This window comes from Musa acuminata, chromosome BXJ1-3, assembly GCF_036884655.1.
Source record: "Musa acuminata AAA Group cultivar baxijiao chromosome BXJ1-3, Cavendish_Baxijiao_AAA, whole genome shotgun sequence".
Taxonomy (NCBI): Eukaryota; Viridiplantae; Streptophyta; class Magnoliopsida; order Zingiberales; family Musaceae; genus Musa; species Musa acuminata.
In genome coordinates, this window is record NC_088329.1 from 41,706,955 (window position 1) to 41,723,865 (window position 16,911).

The 16,911-nt window shown below is 39.3% G+C and overlaps 2 protein-coding genes across 2 annotated transcripts; both read right to left on the bottom strand.

Moving 5' to 3' along the window:
- Positions 1 to 14: 14 nt before the first annotated feature.
- LOC135631618 (truncated transcription factor CAULIFLOWER A-like) lies at positions 15 to 8,907 on the bottom strand. Its single transcript, XM_065139360.1, has 8 exons — positions 8,697 to 8,907; positions 2,599 to 2,677; positions 2,454 to 2,518; positions 2,269 to 2,368; positions 2,112 to 2,153; positions 1,333 to 1,374; positions 1,126 to 1,247; positions 15 to 347 (listed from the first exon to the last, which is right to left on the bottom strand). The coding sequence occupies exons 1-8, from the start codon at positions 8,879 to 8,881 to the stop codon at positions 248 to 250; spliced, it is 735 nt and encodes a 244-aa protein (XP_064995432.1). The 5' UTR covers positions 8,882 to 8,907; the 3' UTR covers positions 15 to 247.
- A 2,554-nt stretch (positions 8,908 to 11,461) lies between these two features.
- Positions 11,462 to 13,890, bottom strand: LOC103979541 (protein DROOPING LEAF-like). Its single transcript, XM_009395714.3, has 7 exons — positions 13,822 to 13,890; positions 12,712 to 12,855; positions 12,356 to 12,410; positions 12,218 to 12,263; positions 11,935 to 12,010; positions 11,776 to 11,855; positions 11,462 to 11,687 (listed from the first exon to the last, which is right to left on the bottom strand). The coding sequence occupies exons 1-6, from the start codon at positions 13,888 to 13,890 to the stop codon at positions 11,811 to 11,813; spliced, it is 435 nt and encodes a 144-aa protein (XP_009393989.1). The 3' UTR covers positions 11,462 to 11,687; positions 11,776 to 11,810.
- Between the last annotated feature and the right edge of the window lie 3,021 nt (positions 13,891 to 16,911).

Below are 16,911 nucleotides of genomic sequence, written 5' to 3' on the forward strand. Positions count from 1 at the left end.
TTAGAAGCCCCACAATGTTTTTAACGTCCATTATTTTACAGTATTGTTTTCGATATATACAAACGAGCTATCGCACACGATAGAAGCATAGGTTAGAAAATGCATTACAGGGAGACTTCTGACGGATTGCTCCAAGTCCAAATTGGAATATGGGTCGGAGGGATAAAACACTCCGCAGCTTCACTTGGATTATACTTACTACAAATAGTAACTGGACTTGCATGGGAACCGCGTCTCAGTCCGTCCTTCACAGGTGAAGCATCCATGGTGGCAGAACAGCGCCGTTACACCGGGCGAAGGACTGCTCGGCGGCTTCCTCCACGACTGAGCCCGTGGGTTGGTGGTTTCTGCAATATTAGATTGATCATACCACCTTTGCTTTGCTCTGATTGTTTCTTGCTTGATAAGATGTTTAATGAGGAAAAATATGAGTACAAATTCAACTGACATGCCAATTAATGTATTATGCAAATTCAACTGACAATTGACTTTGAGCCTACAAAACTGTCGGTCTCGACACTTTGCATGCTCATCCCTCAACCAGATCAAAAACTAGGTCAAAATAATTAGTTATCTTTAATATTTTTAATTTTTATATTTTTAAAAATTACATTAAGATCCCTATACGTTCGAAAGTGAAACATTTAACCTTACCGCCTTAACAAAATATTTCTCTCGATTTTTTTACTCTGTAAAATTATCATTTTAATCCTATATAATCGATCTCAATATTTCATAAATATAAAGATCAGGATGCTAGAGTTAACTAGCTAATTACAGTAGGTAATTTGTAATTAGCCTCAAAGAATAACATTAATGAAAAGCAACAAGAATTAACAAGGAAAGTAAATGTTTTTTCATTCACTGCCCACCATGTGCTCTTCGATTCTGACGCCCAGAAATTTGGGCTCAGAATGCTCATGAAATATTATTGCAAGGGAAAGGAGTACGTCTGCGGAATCAAACACGGCAATGCAACACCTACATACACGGCTAGTTTTCTCTTACTAAGCAGCTAACGATGATTACTTACTGCCCATGAAACGCTAACCTGATTCTTGAAGACTGTTGTAATATGAACTCTAGTAATACCTAGTACAAGAGATGCTTATAGGAAGTGTGTACCTGATGTTTATGGTAGATTCTATCGAGAGCAAGTGTGGTATAGAGGAGCTGGCCTGGGCTTGAGCTGCTTGTTCCGTTTGTCGGTGTTGGCTCAGCTCCTCAGCCTTGTCCTTCTCCATAAGCTATTTTGGAACCAAATCACATTTTGATCAAACTTGAGGTCTATAAATAAGACGAATAAATAAGGTCAAACATTTTATAGTTTACCTTCTTTGCCATGTCACTGTTTTGTGCTTGCAGCGCCCTCTCCTGCAAGAAAATAAAGGCTATTCAGGCATAGATTTGTACCTGAAGTACCAACAGATTATATATATATATGGAAGAAATTTCCAAATTGTTATTGGCATTCTACACCAGGCCACTCTCTATCTATCATTTCCTAAGATGGATGTTCTTGAGTTGCCCACAGAAGAATCTTTAGGGTGTCATGAGGTGGAGAACAGGTAAACAAAAAGAATCAACAAGTAGAGCACAGTCTCTATCAAAAGAATATTATCCTTGGTGAAGAATCCGCTCTTGTTGAAAAATCAGAATGAACAATTGATCCGGTTGGTTTTCGGGTAACTGGCATGAACAGACAGACTGGGTTAGATCCGATTTTATAATATAACGAAAGATTACTTAAATATTTTTTATTATTTGAGAAGATATTTACATCAATCATGAATGCATGCTTAACTTTCAGAAAGAGCAAAGAACATTTAGATATTATCTGTGTAAATAATTCATGCTACAAAAAATAGCAGTTGGTATGTGTCACTGCTATATTGCTAACTGCAAAAGCAATATTATCGATTTACGCAGGTGCTGCATACTGAATTGAGTAGGGTTGCAAATTATCATAGTTACTCAGAATCAAAACCGGTGGTAAGTAGGACTGGATTGGTCCAACTAGTTTGAAGTTTGTTGTTATTAGGTTTTACCGACCTGACTAATAAAATCAAACAAATATGAACTTGAATTTGAATAAAGATTTTAGGACTTGCCTTTCTTTGAAGCTCAGCAATGGAATCAAACAGCACATTGTTCTACAATAAATGAAAGAAAAAAGAAAAAGAACATTAGCAACTTCCTTTGCATGCACGGATGGCTATCAGAAAATTGAACATTTTTGATAGGCTACATAAATGGATTTTAATTCACCTTTTTTGATCTTATTTTTCTCAAAGCTGCCTCAAGTTGTTGCTCCAGCTGTTGGATTTCTTTAAGTGTCAATTTGTCAAGTTGTTCGCCTACGAGGTGCCTGAAGTAAGCACAAAAAGATAATGCTCGTAACATTTTTGTGCAAGTAAAAACATTAGTTTAATTTGCGATGGCCATCTCGGTACCTTTGACATTTTTGTAGTGCCTCGATCCTTGCCTTCAATACCTCGTATTCATGGCACCAGTTTTCCTGCGGACAAGATCAACCTGCTGTAAGCCATCCACCAACGTTCTAGGCTATGAATCATCCAGTCTTCAAACACATGTTACCTGGGATTCAGTGTCTGCATCTACAAGGGCTCTTTCAGCATATGAGTAGCGCTGGTAACGATCAAGAATCTTTTCCATACTGCAAGGAATAAGCAACTTTTAGTTTTCTTCCACGTTTTTGATATAAAATCAAAAGCTCAAGCATTGCCTGTTAGTTTGTAGCGACATCCTCTATTCTGTTGATGTTGATAGGAAGAGAGGATAGAGATATCAAATAGAGGAAGAGAATGACAAGCTTCAATCTTCTATATTTCTCTCAAAAAAAACTCTTTTACAATTTCAGAAACTCTATTACTGACTCATGACCCAACATATGTGGTTTATATAGTCCCCAAAGATACATTATATTAATTGTATTCAAGATGAATCATTCTCTTTCAAGAAACCCTTTCAAGAACCAATAACCAATTTGACTTATTCTTCTATAGACTTTTAATCCATTTTTTCTTCTTGATATAATGAATCTCCCTCTTGATGCAATGAACCTCTTTATGACATTTGAACAAGTTTAATTCCAACATTCTCCCCCCTTAAACTTGTTTCATCTAGCATGCCAAGTTTCTTTCGAAGTTGTTGAAATATTTTATTTTGGTGAAGCTACATTCACTTGGTCTTCAAAAAAGCAACGAATCGTTGCTCTATCAAGTTGTGAAGCAGAATATATAGCAGCTTCTTCTAGTGTTTGTCATGAAATATTTCAAATTTGAGAGGTTTTGTAAGTATATCAGCCACTTGTTCACTTGTCTTGACATGATGTATCTCCACTTCTTTATTTTTGATATGATCTCTTATGAAATGAAATCTTGTATCGATATGCTTCGATCTTTCATGATCGACTGGATTCTTGGCTAAGGCAATAGCTGATTTGTTATCAACATAAATCTTGGTTGACTTCTCCTGTGGCATATGAAGTTCTTGGAGTAATCTTCTTAGCCATATTGCATGACAAACACTAGAAGAAGCTGCTATATATTCTGCTTCACAACTTGATAGAGCAACGATTCGTTGCTTTTTTGAAGACCAAGTGAATGTAGCTTCACCAAAATAAAATATTTCAACAACTTCAAAAGAAACTTGGCATGCTAGATGAAACAAGTTTAAGGGGGGAGAATGTTGGAATTAAACTTGTTCAAATGTCATAAAGAGGTTCATTGCATCAAGAGGGAGATTTATTATATCAAGAAGAAAAAATGGATTAAAAGTCTATAGAAGAATAAGTCAAATTGGTTATTGGTTCTTGAAAGAGTTTCTTGAAAGAGAATGATTCATCTTGAATACAATTAATATAATGTATCTTTGGGGACTATATAAACCACATATGTTGGGTCATGAGTCAGTAATAGAGTTTCTGAAATTGTAAAAGAGTTTTTCTTGAGAGAAATATAGAAGATTGAAGCTTGTCATACTCTTCCTCTGTTTGATATCTCTATCCCCTCTTCCTATCAACATCAACATTTGGTATCAGAGCATAGGTTAAGCTATGACTTCTTCCTCAAGTGTCATCCAACTCCATATCCCCAGATTGACAAAAAAAAATTATGACATATGGTGCATCCAAATGAAGGTTCTTCTAAACTCCCAAGATGTATGAGAGTTTGTAGAAGATGGATTTGCTGAACCAAGTCCAGCAGAAGAAGGAGCAATGAATGCAGAAGGAAGAAAACAACTCAAAGAAAGAAGGAAGAAGGAGAAAAAGGCTTTGTTCACAATCTACCAAGGCCTTGATGATACAATGTTCGAGATCATCGCTCCAGCAAATACTTCAAAGGAGGCTTGGGAAATGCTTCAAAGATCATTCGGTGGTGTTGATAAGGTAAAGAAACTTCGTCTACAAGTTTTACGAGCCGAGTTTGAGAAATTACAACAAGGTACTTCTGAAACCATTTCTGATTACTTCTCAAAAATCATTTCTATTGTTCATCAAATGAGACAAAATGGCGAACAAGTAAATGATCAGAGAGTAATAGAAAAAATATTGAGATTTCTAGATCCGAAATTTAATTTTATTGCTGTTGCGATCGAAGAATCTAAAGATTTAGAAAAAATGTCTTTAGAAGAACTTATGGGTTCCCTTTAAGTTCATGAACAAAGGATTACAAAAAGAGGAGAAGAGAAAACTATGGAGCAAGCACTACAAGCTAAGTTTGCTCTTGAAAATAAAAGAGAATCAAATTCTCAAAGAGGAAGAGAACGAGGACAAAGAGGAAGAGGAGGCAGAAATCAGACCAATCAAGAATCTCCAAACAGTGAAGATGTTGGAGAAAATTATAGCCAAAGAGGCCGAGGTTATGGTCGAGGACGTGGCCGAGGCCGTGGACGTGGCAGAAACTCTAAAAGGTCTGAAATACAATGCTATGTTTGCAAAAGGTATGGGCATTACTCTTATGAATGTTATTATAATCCTAACAATCAAGGTGATAAGGCAAATTTTGTTGAGGAAGAAAAGAAGGAAAATCAAGTTTTGCTAATGAGCTATGAAAATTTGAAAAATGATCAGTCTATGACATGGTATCTAGATACAGGAGCCTCAAATCACATGTGTGGCATCAAAGAGCTATTTTCAGAAATGGATACAAGTTATTCCGGGAATATTACATTTGGTGATTTGTCTCAAAGACCAGTAAGAGGCAAAGGTAAAATTCTCCCTGAACTTAATAATGGCAAGGAATTATGCATTTCAGATGTTTATTATGTTCCTGATATGAAAAATAATATTCTAAGCTTGGGACAATTATTTAAAAAAGGTTATGATATTGAGATGAAAGATATGGCTCTCTCAATTCATGACAAGAATAAAATATTGATATCACATATGAAAATGGCAAGGAATAGAATGTTTCCTCTACATTTGAGTATTTTTGATCAATCAAATTGTTTTAAAGCTGATATTGAGGATATTTCTACACTTTGGCATCTTAGATATGCTTATTTAAATTTTAAGGCTTTGAAACTTCTAGAAAAGTAAAATATGGTGATAGGAATGCCAAAAATTGATCGCCCAGCAAAACTATGTGAAGTATGTGTCATGGGTAAACAAGAAAGAAAGCCTTTCAAAGTGAGAAGAACAAAAAGAGCATGACATCGACTCGATCTGGTGCACTCGGATGTTTGTGGCCCTATCAATCCAGTATCACTTGGAGGAAGCAGGTATTTTCTTACTTTTACTGATGATCATAGTGGCAAAACTTGGGTTTACATGTTAAAAGAAAAGAAAGAAGTTTTAAGCAAATTCAAAGAATTTAAGGATTTGGTTGAAAGACAAAGTTGTTGTAAGATTAAATGTTTAAGAACATATAGAGGTGGTGAATATATATCAAATGAATTTGAAAGTTTTTGTAGAAATAATGGAATTCTACATCAATTCACCATGCCATACACACCTCAACAAAATGGTGTCTCAGAAAGAAAAAATAGGACTATCCTTAATATGGTCCGATGTATGTTAAAGAAAAGAAAAATTCCGAAAGAATTTTGGGGTGATGCTATTGCTTGTGCAGTTTATTTGCTTAACAGGTTTCCGACAAAGCGAATTGGTAATATTACACCAGAAGAAGCATGGAGCTTACAAAAACCAAGAGTTGATCATTTGAGGATTTTTGGAAGTGTTGCATTTGCTAAGATACCAGAAGAGAATGAGAACAAAATTGGAGGATAAAAGTCAAAAATGCATTTTGCTAGGTTATCCAGAAAATTCCGGTGGTTACAAACTCTATAATCCTATCACTAATAAAGTTGTGATGTCAAGAGATGTTAAGTTTGATGAACAACAGATTGGGAACTGGAAAAGTGATGAGCAACATAAAAAAGCTATAGCTTCATAAGAAGATGATACAATACAAGCAAGCACCGAAATGACTTTGCCAGAATCATCACCTAGATCAGCTAGGTCACATGATTCAAGAAGTCCAATTATAAGAAGGACAAGACCGATTCAGGACCTATATGATGTGACTCGAAGGATTGATACTAACAATGATGAACTTTCTTTATTTTATCTTTTTGCAGGATATGATCCATTAACCTTTGAAGAAGCTTATATAGAGATGAAAAATGACGACATCTGATACCAAATGTTGATGTTGATAGGAAGAGAGGATAGAGATATCAAATAGAGGAAGAGTATGACAAGCTTCAATCTTCTATATTTCTCTCAAGAAAAACTCTTTTACAATTTTAGAAACTATATTACTGACTCATGACCCAACATATGGGGTTTATATAGTCCCCAAAGATATATTATATTAATTATATTCAAGATGAATCATTCTCTTTCAAGAAACCCTTTCAAGAATCAATAACCAATTTGACTTATTTTTCTATAGACTTTTAATCCATTTTTTCTTCTCCCTCTTGATGCAATGAACCTCTTTATGACATTTGAACAAGTTTAATTCCAACATATTCAACTTAGACATGCCTATGTAAAATTTCTCGACAAAAGACAAGAAGATACAACTATCAGAGAGCAATTAGATCCAGGAAGTGTTTCTTGTATTTCTAATAATTAACACCAAAGTTATAGAGAGTGAAATCAAAAGATGTCAATGCTGTTGCTTGATTCTTTTACCTCTTTTATTATCGGCGATCTATGATGAGAAGGCACTGTAGCTTTCTTTGTCAAGAAAGTGAAGTTAGCATCCATACTCATTGAAGGTCATTTTATTTAATTCATGAATCATCAAAAACTTATCCCAAGTAAATAAATACTCCTCCAAATACTTTTTAATGTCAACAATAGTACTAGAGATTAAAACGGTGGAAGTTGAATAGGACGCAAGTATTAATTCAATCCGATGAAGCAGCAGTAGTAGTACATCATACAACTCAGTATCATTCAGTACGTAACCCTTTTATTATTTCTACAGCAATGCTGATATATGGGACCGACATTGTTGATATGGGAGACCTATCAATTAATTCTACTCAGACGACTACAGTCCTTTACAGAAAGCCATCAAAAATTGGTATTTTAATGCTTCTAACATCTTCCATGATGCGAATTTGCCCTAACTTACATGTACCGAATGCTCCCATCCAACTACGTGGATGGGTAGAGCATCTATTTACTAACATGTAAGAAAAATATGCAATACTTTGGAACAATAAAGTCGTGTGAAGAAAACAGAAACAAAATGAATCATAAGCAGAATATACTTGCATCATCGGGTTTGCCGGGACGATTGTGGTCAATTTTTTGAAGGGGAGGAATGCATGAAAATTGTGGGTACGGAATGAGATGGAAATCAATAGGAACATTTATAGTCATGAGGAGATCAACTTTGACATATGAAAAAGAAGGGGCGGATTTTAGGTGCCAAAAGAGAAAAATAAAGGATTTGTTTTGTTGAGATGCAATCATAGAATAACAGACCGAGTAGAGGACACAAATCAAAGAATTTTCCTGATTTAGCAGTGCTCTAAGCTTTTCCACATTTCTGCAGATTCGAAGCCGATAACTAAAGAAGCTTTGATATAAGCTGTAACTACAATGAATCTTCTATGCATTCTATAGAACAAAAGGCGGAAATTTATTGGTACGATGATTACTATTATATCTCGTCTTATATGAGCCAAGCAGTGCATCGCTAATGCAACCCACTTCCAGAGTTCATGTAGAACTAGACGAGGACCGGTTCGCTGGGAAAGCAAGATTTAGTCGGAACTTATTCTTGGAAGTAGTAGAACTGTTGGCAAGCCGAGCAGCTCAAATCAGCGAACTCACCACTATGTACGGCATTAGAGGAAACAGTATTCCACCCCAGAACACGGATCAAAAGAAGAGAGAGTGCGGAACTCTAGGGCTTAAATAAAATTAAGTTGTTGCGAGTATTGATGTACGGCATTCGAGGAGAGGTGGAAGGAGGCCGTAGTACAAGGTTAGAGAAAAGTGGCAGCAGAGGGTGCCGATTGCAAGATCGAATACGATCATACACCGCGCATGCACATCAGAAGAGCAGTTCGGACCAGAAATCAGGAATGGAAAGGTAGGATCTGTGGCAAGAACGATGAACCAGACGTTCTTGGAAGCATGGGCTGAGTGGGTACGGGAACATCTACGAGGGACAACGGGGCAGGAAGACGGAGGGCAAAGTGGGTACCTAGAGTCGGTGGAGTACTCGTAGAGCTTGCCCCTGGTGGAGAACACCATGACGGCGACCTCGGCGTCGCAGAGCACCGAGATCTCGTGGGCCTTCTTGAGCAGCCCCGATCTGCGCTTGGAGAACGTGACCTGCCGATTGATCTTGTTCTCGATCCGCTTCAGCTGCACCCTCCCCCTCCCCATCTCCTCTCTCCAATCCGATTCCCAACCCCGCCCCCTTCAATAAACCTGACTCGACGACCACAAGAGCGACGCCCGTGGAAGAGAGGAGGCACCTCTTCTTCTTCTTCTTGCAGTCCGCCCTTCGTCGCCGCTCCTTATCATCGTTTCCTTGCCTTCTCGTTATATATAGAGGAGGAGGATGAGCAGGCGAGCGAGTCCAAAACGCGGTGGTCGAAAGCGGTTTTGAAAACCGGGGTAGTTTCGGGTGATACGTTGTCGCTTCCTGAGTGGCGGATATGTCTGGGGCCCGCTCATGGCGCTCTCCGATTGGCCGAGGCAGTTGTCCGTTCGTTATTTGGGTCCGGCTTCACCCGGGTCCGGTGCGTACGAAAAGGGAACGGCTCGGTGAAACGGATTCCTGGACCGAAGCAATCGATGGCCCACGAATAGTCTTGGAACCTACAGTTTCTGGGACCGGAGGGTCCCACCTGGGTCGAATAAAACGCTTATACCCACGCGCTACACGAACGAAAAAGGAACATCCCGGCTTGTGGGATCCACATATCGGAACCACTAAGGCGGCCTCCGTTTCTGCAATCACATGTGGTAACCACCACGGAGGCCACATGTGGACGTCCGAATCTTGCGGGTAAAACCGCGTAAATGCTACGCGTAAGAAGTCCCCGTGGCTTTACGTATGGTCTCCGCATCGCGTTCGTCATTCATGTGGGTCGCGACTAGCTTCCTAACGCATGGATCGCGATCAAGGTGCGTGTCACCATCGGAGGAGGGGATCCTAACTCGACGCAATCCCACTTGACCCTTCGGAGACTAATCCGGCGGTGCGTCTCATCGTTCGTATGCGCGCCATGTCCTTTTCCACGCATCACTGGTATGCATCCGGAGGGAGAGAGGGGTGGAGCGAGCGAGCGAGCGATGGTGGACGCACGCCAGGTGCTCGAAGCTTTGCCTCGCGGGAGAGCTGGATGGTACGTACTGTGAATGTTTGGTTCCATCGAAGGCGGGGCCGCCACCTGAGGCAAATGCATGCAAGTTGGCCGGATTCAACACTGAGAGACACTGCTACACCCGTGTGGCATCGAAACGTGGCTCTTCGTCGCACTTTGCCAGTACGAAGGTGACCGACTGTAAGCAGCATGCTTGTCCTCATCAAGCTCCTCTTCTTCTGTTGCTTGCTATTCTCCGACCCTCACAACGGGGAACTTGCAACTCACGCGAACTCCGAGTGTTACCCTCTTTCCGACTGATATTTAGATCATAGCATGCATATTTAAGTTTGTCGTAAAGAGACATCTTGAGCAATCACATCTCTCCTCCATCGCAAACTATGTGGCTAGTGATGCAGCCAAGAAAGATTGGCAATCTTGAGCATGCCAAGATCAGGTTCTGTCATCAAGTCCTGTCAAAAAGGTTGCCAAGATTCTTGAGAATGCGTCCAAAGTATAATGGGTGTACAAAGTTATCACCTAGCTCATTCCTAGCCTGGTGTATCATCCATAGACATATGGGGGTCATAATTAGCTACTGTGACTACAGCATTGAGTTTGGTGGAAACCTCAGTCATCATCCCTCTATGCCTACCTTCTGCTCTATGTTTTCTGTATCATTCTTTGGTCTACTTGTCCTTGACACATTCTTTTGCACCAACCTAATCCTTTATTTGCTGCTATTTGTTGACACTTCTTGTGTAGGGATTGGATCACAAGGATTACCTTATCTAGATACCAAATGAAACATCCACATCAGGATGTTAGAAGTGAGATTTGCACTGGAACTAGTAGTGTAATTAACATTTATTTGACTACAAAATCAAATGAGAAAATTAGTCTGATGGACAAGCCACTCATTTTGCTGAATTCCTTTTCCTTTATTCTCACTTTAATCATAGAGAAACAGTTCCTGTGAATTCACTTGGCAGAATCAGATATGTCTTGGGCTTTTGCAGAAATGAACGCAATGCTACTGTTCCCGAATGCTATTGGTTTGGTGTCTTTATTGAAGTGGCCACAGTAGGAATATAAGCAAGCAACAAATCTACTAGTTTGGAAGCACAGAACAGGTGTTCTACCTGTAACGTGGACTAAACTGGACTGACCATTACACAAGAAAGCAAGGTTGCAGCATCAAATGGTTGTCACAGGAAAATGCAGCCATCAAAAAGTCACCGGGCATTAGGTTTGTGCCTCTCTTAGAGCGAGGAATGACTTGGGAAGATGTCAACTGAGGTGAAGAACAGAAGGAACAATGAGTAAGAGGGTTATGTATCTCCGTGTCGTTTGATTCGCCTATGATGAACCGACAATGTTACAAAAGGAAGACTCAGAAGTGATAGTGTGTTGATATATACATGCTTCTTTGGAAACATTCTATCCAAGTTGATGATAGGGTTTTCCTTAACCTAAAGGATCAGCTACAGTTTGAAGAAGCAGTAGCTGCCATTCAGAACATAATACGTATGCGCTCTCACATGCATTTTGTCTCTCTAATGTCTTATATGATGCCTTCCTTATGAACGATTAAGAATTGACTCTTAGCAAAATCAATACTGCCCTTCTCGAAGAGAGATCCATTGTACTTATGCCCTTGAATTTATGTAGTACATACATAAGCATCTCTCTCTTTGATTCACTACTAATTGCATAGATATAAGACGCATGAAGCTAAACAGAAGACATACCACATCATTGAGATCTTCCTTACTGAAGGTTTAAGATGGATTCCACAAAATTTAAAGCACATCACTACGAAAGAGATCGATGCATCAGCGACGAAATCACACCTGCACTGCAAGACCATTGCTTCTTTCCTGCACCATCAGATCCGAGGAAAGGGACGATTCAACTTGTGTAGAAGACATGATGATTTCCTTTTGAAGACGTAGGAATGTTTACTACCTGAGGAAAGACGGTCGATCCTTACTTCTCCATTGTTAAAGTGAAACATTAGCTGAGTTGCGAGGATCACATTTAGCCCACTGCAATAGACATCAAACAAGAACAAGCTATGTTTATGATTGTTAGCTGAGGAGATGAGCTACTAGGTTGATCTCGTACATTCTTTGCAGCCATGCTAAATGCCTCTCGGTGTGGAATGTCAGGTTTGGCTGCCTTGATTCTTTGTATTTCCTCTCTGACATTGAAGTGTGTTATCAGATCAAGCAGCAACAACAACATGAATGAAAGATCTAGTCATAGAAAACAGGCTAAGGGTTTTAGAGAGAGGTCAAGCTTTATGGAAGATCAAAATGCTGACACTAGCACTGTAGAGGTGCATGGGAGTAGTAACATTCAGTGAAGAATGGCAGCAAAAGTGACAAGCATAACGTTTGCTCTTTACCTCATGAAGTGGTTGTAAGCTGATGGAGCTCTGTGTTTCTTTGGTACTGTGATCAACAAATAAGTTCCAGACGTGAGAGTCGTGAAGCAAAACAAGAATGGAACATGGTTAGGAGGCATGCTTTCTTGAACTGTTCACCTGAAGATGATGATCGCAGAGATGGTGGCTCCATCATTAAACCAGTGCAAGGACCCTGATTCAGGAAAAAGGCATGTGAGATTAAACACTCCCATACATCCCTCTACATGTCTCCTGGTTGACAGCAACCAGACATAGCTTAACACTCGAGAAAAGGATAAGCCATGAGGTTTTCCTTTTTCTTGTAGGGAGAACAATCTACAGGAAAAGTTTAGAACTCAAGAACAAGACAATTGCAGATCCATGGCAGATCATGCTAACTAGACTTTTAGATGTCAACCCTAGAAATATCACACAGCTGTTTTATCTTCAGCAGGATGTTTCAGAATGTTGTGGACTAAGGAAGTCCCATGTACCGGAAAATGAACCTGAAAACCCATCTGGGGGACGGCGGGACAAAGGCACTGGATCACATCTCTGGGATTGAGAAAGGATAGATGGTTGCAGTGACCACAATGCACGGTCACGCTGTCCATTAACCACCGGCGAGGAACTCCAACCTGCAACACAAATAGGTTTTCATGACAGATAGTGAGATTCCTAGGGTGAGGAAGCAAAGCTCCCATGCGAAGCTCAAAAAACAGCAGCAACGAGCGAAAAGATGGCCATGGCATTTTGTTCATTTCGTTAAAGAAAGAATGTAGCACTTTCCCGGTCGAGCGGATCTCCTTCATTCATTAGGGTAGCAGATGGCAGAAAGAGGTGGAGAAGACATGATATGTTGGACTGCGAAGTGCATTCTTTTTTTATGTCGATGAGGCATCTATTCACTGACCGGGAAAGTGATGAGTGAGAAAGAGCAAAATGATCACGAAAGAAACGTAACATCAAACTCTGGATGCATGAGGTGATGGGGCTTGGCGACCAGACTGCGTATCATCTGTCATGCACTTTTGCCAAATCTGAACTACTTTTCCGGGAAATCCAACCTCACACTACTACAGAAATTGTTCTTTACTTGAGACTAAAGAAACCATGCATCATGAAATCGTTCTTTGCTTGTTCTTCTTCATGACTTGCTACATGGAAGTACCATCGGTAGGGGCTTTTGTTATCGCTGCTCATAGGAGAGGTGAAATCACTAGCTTCCACCGGTACTTCACTGCTAGGTCAGAGTAACAGGAACAACATGAACAATACCAACAGGAATCGAAGGAAAAAAACTGCAGGAAAGCATAGTTTCCACAGTGATTTTGCTATTCCGGAGACCAAAAAACAATGACGGAAAAGAGAGGCCGAAGCTCACTTTGAGCTGCACATTCCTAAGACACGAAAAGTACAAAGCAAAATGTTGAAACCAGCTGGAAACTTTATGAGCGTGCTTCTTGTATATATGTATAGATATATATATATATATATATATATATATATATATATATATATATATATATATATCTATGCTCGAAGAAGCTCGTCTTCTTTCAGGAATTTAGACTCCAATCTAAGGTTTTATTTCGAGAGTTTACCGCAAGAAGAGTGTTGCAGTAGGTGCAACGAATGTAGCAAAGGTGCTCAGCGGGAGAAACCAAGTCCATGACAGGAAGAAGCAGAAGAGGAAGAGGAAGGAAGAAGAAGAAGTAGCTAGGAAAATGAGGATGAGGAAGAAAAGTGGTAGATCGAGTGGTGTGCTCCTCCTCCTGTGTTGAGTTTAAGAGGGTTCGCAAGAGAGATGAGCACCGTAGCTTAGGGTTTCTGTTCTGACAACGGTGGCCGGCGGAACCCCACTTATGAACGTACGGCCAACCACATCAAATAAAAGCTCTACAGAAACTCGATTGACCTACTCTTCCGTCAGATCTTCCCAAAAAAAATTGCATCATCTCGTGTTCATTCTAGAAAGTAATCACCCATATTATATTCTGTAGGTGAAATCACACTTCCTCCATCATGATCAACATAATCGATCCAAGGAGTTTGGGTCTCAATCATGTATGTTCGTTTATACAAAGCACTTCTGCTACACGTTGGTAGATCCGGTTGGGTGCCGATGGCATGAACAGGAGGGAGGAGGAAGACAAAGTCCTCGTAAATAGGTGGCTAAACAGGCATAGATGAGACGGCAAATGAATCGCAAACTAGATCGACGGCCATGCCACACACACACACAAACACACACACACACACACACAAAAGCACCTACTTCAATCAAGCAGTAAACAGGTGATATAGATGGTAACCTGCAAGAGCCACCATGAATGAGAGAGAGTCCTCAGATGACAGCACCAAATACAAACAAACAAACTTCATGTTCCTGGTAGATCTGACTCAACTGCGATGGGTAGGCCATGCCACTTGAGCTTATTCTGCAGACACTTATCAGGAAAAGGAAAATGGGAGAGGAGATGCTGTATCCGCCTAAATGTGAGGGAACTCAGGCAGAGGTGTGCGGTGGATCAGTTGTCATTATCCTGGGGGCGACTCACTGATGTGACTATCCCTCCATCGGCTGCCAATAGGAGCAGAAGAAAGCCGCCCTCGCCCGCTACGGCACCCTCACGCTTGCCCGCTCCGTATGACTTTGCCTTTCCCGATGCAGTGAGATTATTAGAGCCTTCTTTGACCCCCCTATAAATGTCTTGCTCTCTCTTCCTTTTTAGTCTACTTTTTCAAGAGCTTTCCATGGCTTGCTATCTTTATCTATTGAAGACTGAGACCCAAAGATTGACCATCGTTGTTTCTTTCTTTTATATATATATATATATATATATATATATATATATATATATATATATATATATATATATATATATATATATATATATATATATATATATATATATATATATAATTAAAAAAAATTATTATTATATTTTTATTAAATAAATTCTCATAATTATTTTTTACCTCAGGATATTTTTTATTATCAAATTGAAGAAAATAACTTTTGTCCTCCATTCATTACTAACATTGCCCTTTGCCTGGACCACTAGAGGTGCACCTCATAATTTACTTCATCTATTTTTTTTCTCACTTTTCTCTTATCCTTTTTCTCCTCCTTCATCATCTATCTTTTCCTATTGCTTGTGTAGCGTCACTCGTAGGTGGTAGTTTTGTCACTCTCCTTTAGTAAGGTAGCATTCATGTCCTACGCTATCATCGATCTTTTTTCGACCACCTCGTAGTTATCATTCTCACAATCATGATAAGAAGAACACATTGTAGTTGATGATGGTGCTCTACTCGCATTGCACAGACGACATAGGAGGGGGATAAGACTGACACCTAGAGAAGAAAGGGGGAAGGGAGAAGATGACAAGTGGTGCCACTCACAATGGGAGCAGGGGATGATGATAGTTAGAGATCATTGATAGAAGGATATTTTTATCATGTAATTAGGGGATGCCATTTGATAAAAGTCAAATAGTAAAATTTTTTAAAGATAAAATGCCTTAAATTCTTTGGTCTTTGCATTGAGACCTCATACTATTTAAAGTGTAGAAAGTAGTGTTCTTGTAGCGCTCAAGATGCAGCCTTTTCCTTTTAGAGTTCCAAGCAAGAAAACAGCACATACTGGATTAGGATATCTTGTCATTCTGATGGTGAGTTACAGGTTTATGAGGTTCCAAAATTGATGTGTTTCTTTTCTGATGTCTCACAAGTTATATGTAGCTCTGTATTGAGTCCAAGTAATGATTTTGACATTATAAACTTTTGCATTTGATTCCTCTGAAATTATCAGTTTCTTCCCTTTATTAAGTTATGATGTTGTTAACCAAACAGGAGGACATTAATGGTTATCAAATTTGGATCACATATATGCTAGAATTTCATTGATAGGCCTGACTTATATAATGTAAATGGTAAAATCATGTCTCACCTGTATATCAAGTTGAGCTGTGAAATGACTTATTGTAGGCTTTGGGATTAATTGATAGTGTTAAACATAGAGACTAAAAATTCAATATAAGATGTGCAATACCCATTTAGTTTTGTATTGATTATGGATTCTGGTGCTGATGAATACATAAAACAAACATTATGCTGCTTAAAAAAAGTCATTATGCACATCCACATCAATAAAAGCCAACATTCACTGGTGGCACAATCAATAAAAACTTACAGCTGGTAGTAAAACCATTGTGAAGATGATGATTAGATAATGGTGATAAATCAGATAGCTGGTGATCGAAAATTGTTCATCATCCTTCATGGGGTTGAGAATGTAATGAGCACAGACTCCATGGTTAGTTCAGGTCTTACAAGTAGATATATTAGAGGTATTATACCACACAGATCTAGTAAGGTTTTTGGAGGATATTGAAGTGGTTGATGAAGATTAGGAGATGACTAAAAGTAATTAAAGCTTTTGGTTGGACAACAGGGGAAAAGCAATTTGGCCTGTGAAAAGGATGGATGCATTTCTACAGTGAAAAGAGAAGCAGGATTGCCTGGTAACAAGTCATGACAACATTGATGAAGTTTTTCAAATTCAAATTACAGCTTTGAACACACCCCACCAAAGCCAAAAGACAAATGATACAAAAGTTCAACAGAGGAAGGAGACTACCCACCTCCTCCCTCATGTGATCATTGAGCATCACCATGAAGCCACCCTA

Excerpts from the sequence above, each read along its gene's own strand:
- LOC103979541 (XM_009395714.3), bottom strand. The coding sequence starts at position 13,890 with ATGGACTTGGTTTCTCCCGCTGAGCACCTTTGCTACATTCGTTGCACC. Across the intron at positions 12,264-12,355 it reads TCTGCGATCATCATCTTCAG|TACCAAAGAAACACAGAGCT; the intron begins GTGAACAGTTCA and ends TGTTGATCACAG. Across the intron at positions 11,856-11,934 it reads TTAGCATGGCTGCAAAGAAT|TGGGCTAAATGTGATCCTCG; the intron begins GTACGAGATCAA and ends TGTCTATTGCAG.
- LOC135631618 (XM_065139360.1), bottom strand. The coding sequence starts at position 8,881 with ATGGGGAGGGGGAGGGTGCAGCTGAAGCGGATCGAGAACAAGATCAAT. Across the intron at positions 2,154-2,268 it reads GAAAAATAAGATCAAAAAAG|AACAATGTGCTGTTTGATTC; the intron begins GTGAATTAAAAT and ends CATTTATTGTAG. Across the intron at positions 1,375-2,111 it reads TTGCTGAGCTTCAAAGAAAG|GAGAGGGCGCTGCAAGCACA; the intron begins GCAAGTCCTAAA and ends ATTTTCTTGCAG.